The following is a 12,291-nucleotide window of genomic DNA, read 5'->3' on the forward strand; positions in this document are numbered from 1 at the left end:
TGTTCGGAGTCAGAAATTCACTATATAACTCCCAAGCTCTGCATCATTAGGAGAAGATTTTCATAACACTAGTGTTGGCCCATATCAGTGAACAGCTTATTAATCCCCAAACCCTAGACCCCATAGAGACTGAGAGCAATTCAGGCCCCTTTAAATCCATTCAAATATATTTCTCTTATGTTGTGAGACACTTTAGTAGTTATATGTTGTAATTTCTGGAATAAAATTGATATCCATCTCAGATTCCAAGAGTTTGCATGTATTGCAATGAATAAAAGAAAATGTCTGTGAAGCTATTATCTGTATCGATGCATACTGGAATTCCAAGTGATAAAAATGGGGAGTCCTTTGTAACATATCAACTTAGAAACCAAATATTCCTCTTTCAGCCGGTGGCAGTATCTAAAGAACTGAGTTTATATTCAACAGCAGAAGAGAACACACCCCTGTTAATCTCAGGCCTGCCTGACTTTCTAGCCAAGAAGTAGAAGGTTCTGGCTGCTCACCGCCTCTCTGAACTACTCTGTTCTGTCCTCCCTAGGGACGTCTCTTACACCAGTGTCACTGCCCTGCCATCCAAAGGCCTGGAGCACCTGAAGGAATTGATAGCAAGAAACACTTGGACTCTAAAGAAACTTCCACTTACCTTGAGTTTCCTTCACCTCACACGGGCTGACCTTTCTTATCCAAGCCACTGCTGTGCTTTTAAGAATCAGAAGAAAATCAGAGGGTAAATACAGGTGTCTGGAAAAAGCAACAAAAGGTTTCAGTGCAAGTTGAATTAATTTCTGGGTTTGGGAAAGGTCTGTGGTTTGAGAGCCAGGTAGAAAGAATGGAAGCATCCATGAGTATCATGAAATCCGTGGGACACAATGACTGCAGACTCAAAGTGACTGCAAATGTGAAATAAGACCAGTGTCACCGGATCACAGGAGAGAGGTGGGCGGGGGGGGGGGGGGGGGGGGGATCATATAGAATCTTGTAGAGATCATACTACATGATTCCTAGTCAACTGGCTTTGTACCCTTGCTCGGCCACTTTCTAGTTGTGTTATTCCAGCTTGCTTACTCAACCTCCCTGAACCTCTGTGGAGATGGTAATGTTACTATTCACAGAGGGTTTGAGAAGAGTAAATGAGAAACTGAATAGAAAACACCTATCACAATTACCTGGAATATTTTAAATTCTCAAAAAACATTAGCTATGGTATGTATTATTTTATTATCAGGCTGCTTACGAGCTGCAAAGGAGGAATGGCCTCTTCTCTCTGTGCTTTGTCTGAATCTTTTCTTCACTTACATTTTTACTCTGCATTATTTCCCCTCTTGTGTCCTAACACCACCTTCATTTATCATTTACTCACTTCTGCTCAGTTTCTATATAATATCTACCGGCTGACTTTCTGACTCATATTTGCAGTCAGAAATAAAACGGGATCTAGGGTGCCTGGGTGGCTCATTTGGTTGAGCGTCTGACTTCGGCTCAGGTCATGATCTCACGGGTTCATGAGTTCAAGTCTTGTGTCAGGCTCTGTGCTGACAGCTCAGAGACTGGAGCCTGCTTCAGATTCTGTGTGTGTGTGTGTGTGTGTGTGTGTGTGTTCCTCCCCTGCTCGTGCTCTCTCTCTCTCTCTCTCTCAAAAATAAATAAATATTTTTTTAAAAAGAAATAAAATGGGATCTAGTTGTGGGGGCAGAAGCAAAGGGGAAAGTTGAACAGCTGTGCAGAGAAGGCCAGTATGGCCTAATGCCTGCAGAAAGCCAGAAGTCAGGTATGGGGTGGTGAGAGCAGGCTTGATACTGAGGCTGTGCGGTCTCGGGGTAGGAAAGCACCAGGGATGGGCGGGAGGCTAGAGCATACCTCAAGGGCAGGGTCCAGTTTTCTCGTTAACCTCCAAACAAGCTGCAATAGGCAGTCCTTTAGGCATTTTAACCAGAGCCCAATAGATGAATTAACATCTGCTTCTGCAGCTGAAACAAATTAAAGAATCCCTTTTGATGTCAGTATGGCAGGCTAGTGAAAAACTAAATCTCACTTCCATGAGCCTGCCTGCATGATCATGTCCATTTATTCATTTGTTTGATAAGTATTTATTAAGCACCTAGCACGTGCTTGGCACTGTCCAATCCCATAGCAATGAATAGGTCAGGCAAAAGCCCTCTCGCATTTTGTTTTCAGTCTAGTGGGGGAAGTCAGAAAATAAACAAGAAAGTAAGAAGATGTCAGATACTACTACAAAAGAAATAAACACAAAGTAGGACAGTTTATTTAAGGAGATCAGGGAAGGCCTCACTGAGAAAGGAACATTTGAATTTAAAACTGAATAATGAGTAGAAGCAGCTATGCGTTTTTCAGGCAAAGGGAACATGGAGTTCAAAAGCTCTGAATAGTAATAATAATAACCAACACATACATGGCATATCAGTGTTCCAGGTGCTCTTTGTAAGAGTTTTAAAAAATATACTCATCTGATCCTTTAACGACCCTATATGAAATAGATACTCCTTCCACTTTAAAAATGGGATAAGCCAGGGGCACCTGTGTGGCTCAGTCAATTAAGCGTCCAACTTCAGCTCAGTTCATGATCTTGTGGTTTCTGAGTTCGAGCCCCACGTCGGGCTCTGTGCTGACAGCTCAGAGCCTGGAGCCTGCTTCGGATTCTGTGCCTCCCTCTCTCTCTGCCCCTCCCCTGCTCACGCTCTGACTGTCTCTGTTTTTCAATAATAAATAAATGTTAAAAAAAATTTTTTTAATAAATAAATAAAAATGGGAAAAGCCAAGCCTCATAGGCCTGCCCAAGGTGAACAGCTAGTAAATGGTAGAACCAAATCCTAACCTACGCAGACTGACTCTACCATCCATGCTTTTTTACTCATTATTGTTCTTGAACGGGGTGCAGATGAGAAATAAGGGCCAATGTCACTGGAGTACAGCAGGGGAAGGGGTAGGGTGGGTAATAGGAAGTAATGTAGGAGAAACAAGCCTGACTAGATTATGTAGAATCTTGTCGACTCATGTAGATCACAGTAAGTATTCTGCATATTTTGCTAAGTCCTGTGGGGACCATTAGGGGTTTTCAGCAAGCAGTGACTTCTTTCTGTTGCCTTACAGAATCCTTGAGTCCTTCATGTGTAATGACAGCAGTATTCGGAGCCTGCGTCAGAGAAAATCTGTGAATGCTTTGAATGGTCCCTTCGACCAGGAATATGAAGAGTATCTAGGTGACAGCCATGCTGGATACAAGGACAACTCTAAGTTCCAGGATACTCGCAGCAACTCTCATTATTATGTCTTCTTTGAAGAACAAGAAGATGAGATCCTTGGTTTTGGCCAGGAGCTTAAAAACCCACAAGAAGAGACCCTACAGGCCTTCGATAGCCATTATGACTACACTGTGTGTGGAGGCAATGAAGACATGGTGTGTACTCCCAAGTCAGATGAGTTCAACCCCTGTGAAGACATAATGGGCTACAAGTTCCTGAGAATTGTGGTGTGGTTTGTTAGTCTGCTGGCTCTCCTGGGCAATGTCTTTGTCTTGATCATCCTCCTTACCAGCCACTACAAACTGACTGTCCCACGCTTTCTCATGTGCAACTTGGCCTTTGCAGATTTCTGCATGGGGATGTATCTGCTCCTCATTGCCTCTGTAGACCTCTACACTCATTCTGAGTACTACAACCATGCCATTGACTGGCAGACGGGCCCTGGATGCAATGCGGCTGGTTTCTTCACTGTCTTTGCCAGTGAATTGTCAGTGTATACACTGACAGTCATCACTCTGGAGCGCTGGTATGCCATTACCTTCGCCATGCGCCTGGACCGGAAGATGCGCCTCAGGCACGCATATGCCATCATGATTGGGGGCTGGATTTGCTGCTTCCTGCTGGCCCTGCTCCCTTTGGTGGGAATAAGCAGCTATGCCAAGGTCAGCATCTGCCTGCCCATGGACACTGAGACACCTCTTGCCCTGGCATATATTATCCTTGTTCTGTTGCTCAACATAGTCGCCTTTATCATTGTCTGCTCCTGTTACGTGAAGATCTACATCACAGTCCGAAATCCCCAGTACAACCCCGGGGACAAAGACACCAAAATTGCGAAAAGGATGGCTGTGTTGATCTTCACTGACTTCATGTGCATGGCTCCAATCTCATTCTATGCTCTGTCAGCACTTATGAACAAGCCTCTCATCACTGTTACCAACTCCAAAATCTTGCTAGTTCTCTTCTATCCACTTAACTCCTGTGCCAATCCATTTCTCTATGCTATTTTCACAAAAGCCTTCCAGAGGGATGTATTTATCCTGCTCAGCAAGTTTGGCATCTGTAAACGCCAGGCTCAGGCATACCGAGGCCAGAGGGTTTCTCCAAAGAATAGCACTGGTATTCAGGTCCAAAAGGTTACCCGGGACATGAGGCAAAGTCTCCCCAACATGCAGGATGACTATGAACTGCTGGAAAACTCCCATCTAACCCCAAATAAGCAGAGCCAAATCTCGAAAGAGTATAATCAAACAGTTGTGTAAGCTGTCCCTACACTAACCGCAGTGGTATGGGACTTATAAAAGGCTGGTTTCTTGAACATGTATTCCTAACCCATTACATACACAAGATGACTGACCTAACCCTTGTGCAGGTGATGTTTCATGGGGCAAAATTTCATCTCTGGAGAGAGGTAGCATTAACCTAATCATCTCCCAGAAGGAAGAGAAGCTACCAGCACGTCTGAATCCCAGGTGATATCAAAATAAATGACACTTTCTAGAAGACTTGCTTGATGCTAACTGCAGTGACAACATTGTGTAAGATGCTCAACAAATATCAACTGAACTAGGTCAACACTGAGCTTCTCACTTTTAGATAGCGTTTCATACTGAAGATTCAGCAAATGGCAAATGCTATTAACTTAGCTGGTGACCACAATATAAAATTAGCTTTATGTTGGCTTGGTCCATTTTCACGTTCCCTGATACAACCAAAGAGAATGTGAATTCCTCAAAACTGAAAAGTCAAACAGGATACAGGAGCAGCTATTATGAGGTGAAGGAGGGGAAAGGCTTAGCTTTGTTTTTTCAGACTCTGAAACTACTAATCATCTCTTCACAAGAATCTACCTGATGTGACCCAACTGTTATGTGTTGCCCAGAAAAAAACTGGCAATTTCAGTTTTTATGTGGCTGAGCAAACTAAGAATTGTTCTTCTTGGCTAGTCCCATAGCATAAAAGACGTGAACTCTAGAAATATTTCTAAGCAGCAGCAAGTGGGAATTATGAGCAGAGCACACTAAATCACCCATTGATTAACAAAGCAGGCTGGATGCGAGGTAACTGCTGGACCTTGTGCAAATCACTGGGCCATCTCTAAGTCTGTAGAAATGAAGGAGCTTAGGGCACCTTGTGGCTCAGTTGGTTAAGCATCCAACATTTTGATCTCGGCTCAGGTCATGATCTCACAGTTCCTGAGTTCAAGCCCCACACTGGGCTCTGCACTGACAACTCAGAGCCTGCTTGGAATTCTGTCTCTCCCTCTCTCTGCCCTTCCCCCCAATATGTGTGTGTGTGTGCGCGCGCGCACGTGTGTGTGTATGTGTGTGTATGTGCTCTCTCTCTCAAAATAAATATACTTAAAAAAAGAAAAAGAAAGAAGTGAAGGAACTTGATGGCCTCTTCCAGTTTTAAATCTCTATGTGTATCCCTTTCCCTTAAAACATGTTTCCATGACAAAGAAAAAAGAAAAGCACTAAGAAAGTAGAATCTGTTTTTCCTATCTTGTAGGGCTGCCGTCTATTTCTCTTTGGAGTCTAGAGGTACAACACAGGAAATTTCTTGGTTCATTTTTGGTTGTGATACCTGAACCAAAAGTTCTATGGAGTGACCCAGTTGGGCTGGATCTGAATTACTCATCTAATTACTAGATCACACAGCTACAATTATCAGGCCAAAACAGGTTAGTATTCATATTATAGAATAAAAGGTAGTTTTGCACATTTTGGTTATTTGGAGTTACTATGTCACTGTGCAGATTCACTTGAAAACATTTAACTTGTCTTCAGGGATTGGTTTCTTTACTTACCTGTTTCCAACCCATAATATAGTACTAAAGCTGTCAAGCACTCAGGTAAAGCGACACTAAAGCTATCAAGAGAAGGTTTGTCTTTCTGAAACTGCTAGCTCTTTCCAGCCTGTTGATCATTGGACATAAAATCTGTTCCCCAACAGTGCTCCCTTACTTAAAATGGTTAGGATCTATCTTTATCTACAGATGTACTCTCCAGATTATCTGTCAAGACAGCCCCTTCATTACATCCCCAGCAGAGATGGCATTTGCTTCTCAGTGCTCATGAACCACACCAAGGAATTTGAAGCTTTTGTTGTTGTAAGTCTGTGGAGTGGGGCCCCAGAGATGGTCCCCCTGACTCACCTAGAATCTCCCTATAGCAATACCCATTTCTTATCATCACTGAAACCTCAGAATCTTAATAGGAATACTCTACACACTGAAATCATGACTTATCCACCAGTTCACTTGTAACTAATGAAATTAAACAGATGTGTGATGCTTTGGCATGTGTTTCTCACCTGTAACATTTTGAAATCTCACATCCTGATAGTGAGTTTTATCTCAAGTAGTTGAAATAACATTTTGGAAACAGTCCTAGAAAAGAAACTTCAACACAGTTGTTACTAAAATTTTCATTCACAACATGAAATAAATTTTCTTCCTTTGAAATGATTGTGCTGAATCCTAGAGTATTGCTTTGTCTAATTGAGCTTCTTTTAGGGTTACCATTACATGTGTTAAAACTCAAGACAGGAAAAAAAAAGTTGAAAAATTTGGTAATTAAATCATATTAAAACAAATTATTGACTGCCAATAACTTAAGTATAAAATTGTGTCTTGATAATAAATGGTCTTTATGTAAAAAACTTATTCATGAGGAATTGAATTATGATCCATTGACCTGCAGTGATGGCTAAGAGAAAAAATATGATTAGTGTTGACATTAGGAATTTACATAGTGCTCTAGTGAAGGTAATAAATCTATAATTCCTGGTTGGAGTTTAGTTTATCTGGCAGCTTTCAACTATCTGAAGATAGACCCAAATAACAGGACAAACAGTGTCAGGCCAATCAGAATAGATGTCACAAACTTCATGCCCTAAAGCTTAGTTGCCCATAGGAGTGTCTCTCAAAACACCCTCAAAGTTTATGATTCTTGCTTTATGGATAACCTACTGTATACCAGAAGCAGCCAATTAGAAGACGAGAGTATAATTCTGGGAAGTACCATGAGAGTGGCAATAAGGCAAAAGTGAGGGCAAAAAATGAAAACTGTATTCACAAGAATTCAAAACAATAACAGTTTGAAAATAAATACTCTTAACTGCTTGGAGTCTTTGGGGAAAAATGTATAATAACACAGTAGAGGGGACAAGTAAAACTTGGTAGCAATGCATTCTGTTTTAAAAGATATAAATGTTCTAGCTCAGAGCAGTGAATGGAGTCCTGGCACCTACCGACCTTCTCTTTCAAATTCCACTGAAATGACAATGAAGAAGTAAAAACTGGGACCAAGCCAAAGCCATACTGTGAACAGGGGGAATGGCACCAGAACAGACCAGCCTCTGTGGCTTTCTGAAGGATGGAATGTTTATGGCCTTGAGTTGATAGATAACCGACCGGAAAAGGCTGTGGCCCAGAACGCAATGACCAAATAAGGCTGCAGTTCTAGAGGGATGTGTTCTTCCCTGCATAGTCCTAGACAGACATCTAAGCCTGAAAGTCACAGGACCAAGGGGCTAATTAAAGTAATTGCAAATCTGTTTCATGTGGCCCCCCCATTGACTCTTCCTATGTTAGTTAGAATTCAGTGTTTGCCCCAGGCTGAAATCAACAAAGTGATTGTAAAGGAATTAAGTGATCAGTGTAAATGAGGCCAAGTTCCTGGTCTGGGGCAGTGGCAGATGCAACCCACTCACCTACTTCTGCTCTCACATCATACAACAGAGCCTGGACATTGACATAGACATCACTATCAGCCCCCCAGTCACGGAAAAGCATCTTGGAGAAAAATATACAACATTAACCTCAGTTATCAATCCTTATCTTTCATTCAAAAATATAGGTGAATGACAACAATTACCAGACATCTGAGGAAAATGAACTGCACATCAATAGCACACAAAAAAAGACCAAATTGAACAAACAGGTCATTTCTCCAGTGGGGGAAAGCATAGTTCAGAGACAGAGTATTTTTTTTTAATTCTAGTCAGTAACATCAGAGAAATTTGACAAAAAACTGGGTCCTAAAACAATAGCAAGCTACTTAAAAAAAAGTAGTAATAAAAAATGAGGAGTTTTGGCAAATTTAAAATGGGATTGCCAAAGCAAGAGTTTTTGGTTTTTTGTTTTGTTTCTTTGTTTTGAGAAAGAGAGAGAGATGGTGAGCAGGTGATGGGCAGAAGGGCAGAGAGAGAGAGAGAGAGAGAGAGAGAGGAGAGAATCTAAAGCGGGCTCCATGCTCTGCACAATACCCGATGCAGGTCTCAGTCTCACAACTGTGAGATGCTGACCTGAGCTGAAATTGAGTCTGACACTCAACCCACTGAGCCACCCAGGTGCCCCTCAAAGCAAGAGTTTTAATAGAAAGAATGAGAGTTGAAGTAGAAGAAATCTCCTAAATGTTGAACAAATAAACAAAAGATGTGAAATATGAGACAAAAGTTGAAAGATATAGAGGATCAGTCTCAAGGTCCAACATCTGTGTAACAGGAGTTCTAGAGAAAATATAGAAAACACAATAACCAGGGAAACAGAAGGAGAAAATCTTGAGCTGATAAAGTGAGCTGATAAAGATCAAAAATGTCCCTTTAGTGCTAACAGGGGTGAATGAAAAAAATTCACATGAGAACAGTTCTTATAAAATGTCAGAAAGGGGAGATCTAAAATATTTGAGAGAGAGAGAGTGAGAAGTTGGGTATCAGAAAGGATTAACACTCAGACTGACCTTTAACTTTAACAACACTGTCTATCAGAAGACAATGGAGCAATGCTTTCAATGTTTTGGGGAAAAAAATGTTTTAAACCCAGGATGCTCTACCCAGTTGAATCACCATCCAAGTATAAGGGCAAAATAACAACATGTTTATATATGTAAGTACTTGGCAAGATTACTTATGTCAAATATTCACAACTTGGAAATAAGCAAGAAGATAACTGGGTGTTGTTTTGATGCAGTGCTGGGTTTGACTTCTTATTGCCTAGGCTATTTTATAACTCGGTCAGGACAGAGGTTAACTTGTCCAGCAGATTTTCGTCTCATGGAGATTCAAATAACTTCTGCATGGTGTATGGCCCAGCTGAACATTAACCAGTTTTTTATCTAACCCAGCAGTATCATCCTAACATTTGTACATCGCTAATACATACTTAGCTTCTTAAGTGTTTCTTTGGACCAGTTTTAACATTTTGCTAGTTTCTTCATTAAATTTTACGTTGAATAAAATCTTTGAAAAATGTTTACTTTATATTTACATGAGAATCATTTGTTTAATGTTCCTTATATCCTCCTTCTGAAAAATTACTTGAAGTTGTACTTTAGAAAATCATGTATTTCTTTCTCAGTGGATCTTAACATACTATTTGTTTTATAATTAATAATAGTTGTATGCCATCATACTGTAATTGTTTTAAAATCAAATTATATGACTCACTTATATTTAACAATAGAATATAAATATTACAAACCCTGGCAAGTCAAAGTAATGGTATTGCTGACAAAAGTCAGAAGGGGGAGGGAAAGAGGAGAGGTGTAGGACATGGTAAAGGAGATAATTTCTTCTTTTACACCATAGAAAAGAGAGAATGCCCACAGTTAATAGAATAAGAAACCGAAATTTGTTTTTTACAGTTATAAAATCAACCAACTGAAAATGTTAAAATTAATACTAGCAAAGATTTTTTTTTAAAGCTGGGAGTTAGCAGATAATGTTAAATCAACTAATTTCCTATTCTTCATTATATCCAGCCAAAAGTTATATTGTCTAAATATCTATACTCTAAAAAACCAGATGTTTAAGTATATAACAGAATTATAAAAATAAGCACCAGAAGAATTAAAGTCAAAAATTGACTGAAAATGGTTTTCTCTGGAGATTGAGACTAGGGATTGAGTGGTGTTATAGACGGAATTATGTTCCCCTGCCACAAATTTATAGGTTGAAGCTCTAACCCCACCCACCCCGTGTGACTATATTTGGATACAGGGCCTTTATGGAGATAATTAAGGTTAAATAAGTCATAAGGGTGGGGCACAGACAAAAGGTCACCAGAGGACACAGCCAGAAAGTAGCCATTGAATACAGCCCACCCCAGAAACTAAATCTGCCAGCACTTCCGTTTTGAACTTCTCAATTCAGAGGTTGGAGTAAATAAATTTCCGTTGAGTCACCAGCGGGTGGTACTCTGTTGCAGCATCCCGAGCAAACTAACACAGATGGAAAATTTTCAGCTGGTACCCTTGTGTACTGCCGGTTTTTTTAATCATGTGCATACTTTTTTAAGACAGTGGAATGGAAATTATTATAATAGTATTATGCTTTAAGATAATTAACATTAAAAATGTGGCATTTAGGAACACCTGGTTGACTCAGTCAGTAAAGCCTCCAACTCTTGATTTCAGGTCATGATCTCTTGGTTCGTGGGTTGGAAGCCTGCATCAGGCTCAGCACTGGCAGTGCAGAGCCTACTTGGGGTTCTCTCTCTCCCTCTCTCTCTGCCCCTCCCCTACTCTTGCTCACTCTCTCAAAAATAAACAAACAAACAAAACTTAAAAAACATGTGACATTTAAAGAAAGGTGCAGATTGGGCAATTTTATCATAGTGTTGAATTATTATGTCTTAAGAATTATAAGAGAAGGAGGCAGACCACATTTTTGAAAGTGACTTGAACAAAAATCTAGCCATTGCAAAATTTTGACTTTTAGGATGTAATAAATCTAAGTTAGTGAGTCTTTTTTTTTTAAGTTTATTTATTTATTTTGAGAGAGCACAAACAGGGGAGGGGAAGAGAAAGAGGGAGAGAGAGAATCCCAAGCAGGCTCCACACTCCCTGCAGATCTTGACGTGGGACTCAGTCTCACGACCATGAGATCATGACTTGAGGCAAAATCAAGAGTTGGACACTTAAGTGACCAAGTTACCTAAGTGACCCCCTCTTATTTTTAAGTTTATTTATTTATTTTGAGAGAAAGAGAGAGCAAGCCAGTGAATCTTAAAGTGCCTATTTGGTAGCTATATCTGGCAAAAAAGTAAAAACCCTTTGTGACTTATCCTATTGGACGGCCTAATCATATTAAATTAAAATTTTCTCCAGTAGGAAAATTAAGCAACTAATTATTATCTACCATATGAATTTAGTAAGTAAAAAGTAAAACTTTAAACAAAGTAGGGTAATCAAGATAGTATAAACAACTTTGAGTCTGTCACCCATTTAGTATAATTTTAGAACATATTTTGAGAATTTGGTAATATTTAGGAATATTCTATTTCATTTATTGAAGTATTTTAGAGGGGATTAGGGAGGTGATGGCAATTGCTATTTGACAGGACACAATAAAGAGTCTAATTGTACATCAATCATGTGCCTCTCAGTCTTAAAAGACAACAACATGTTTCCTTGTGGCCCATTTGGGGGTATTAGAGTCACAATGCACTATAGAAATAGCTCAGGCCTATGGGAACCCTGTAATGATGTATTAATAATTTACCATAATAGGGTTTAAACAAAGGATTCTAATCATTAGTAAATTTACAATCAAAAACAGCACTACAGATCTGACCCTCAGGCAGGAAGTATTCTGACAAAAGCCTATTTATAACTTATTCCCATGACTCTGTTTTCTTCCACCACAGGCATTACATCTAAAGGTCTAACCCCAGAGAGAGTTGCAAAAAAGTCTTAAAGATCCTCAGTTCTGTAGTAGGCTTGTAAAGTTTCTTAATAAGGGCCTTAGTAAGTAGATGAAGTAAAAGTTTGAGAAAAATAAAACTATATCATCCCTATTTCTTTTTAGCAAACCCCAGGTTTAAATTTTCTTACATTCCACCTCAGTTCTCCAGACATCACGTGAAAAGGCTTCTGGTACGATAGTGGACAAATCTAGCTATTGTCAAACTAGATATTGGCAAATGATTTGTGGATCTCTGGGAATATGGGACTCCTAGGATTTTTTATTAATAACAAATAGAACCAATTCACTCTATTTGTTCTCAGATATTTCTCTGATTTCT

General features: G+C 39.9%; 1 protein-coding gene across 2 annotated transcripts in view; it reads left to right on the forward strand.

The window, feature by feature from the left end:
- TSHR (thyroid stimulating hormone receptor) overlaps positions 1-5,446 on the forward strand; it is a 158,257-nt gene extending 152,811 nt beyond the window's left edge. For both annotated transcript variants that reach the window (XM_042943978.1, XM_042943977.1), the window contains 2 exons: positions 542-730; positions 3,112-5,446. In XM_042943978.1, the coding sequence (XP_042799912.1) occupies positions 542-730; positions 3,112-4,525 (1,603 nt within the window). In that variant the 3' untranslated portion in view covers positions 4,526-5,446. The remainder of the gene's footprint in view (positions 1-541; positions 731-3,111) is intronic.
- Positions 5,447-12,291: the final 6,845 nt, after the last annotated feature.

Source organism: Panthera leo, chromosome B3 (genome assembly GCF_018350215.1).
Source record: "Panthera leo isolate Ple1 chromosome B3, P.leo_Ple1_pat1.1, whole genome shotgun sequence".
NCBI classification, from domain to species: domain Eukaryota; kingdom Metazoa; phylum Chordata; class Mammalia; order Carnivora; family Felidae; genus Panthera; species Panthera leo.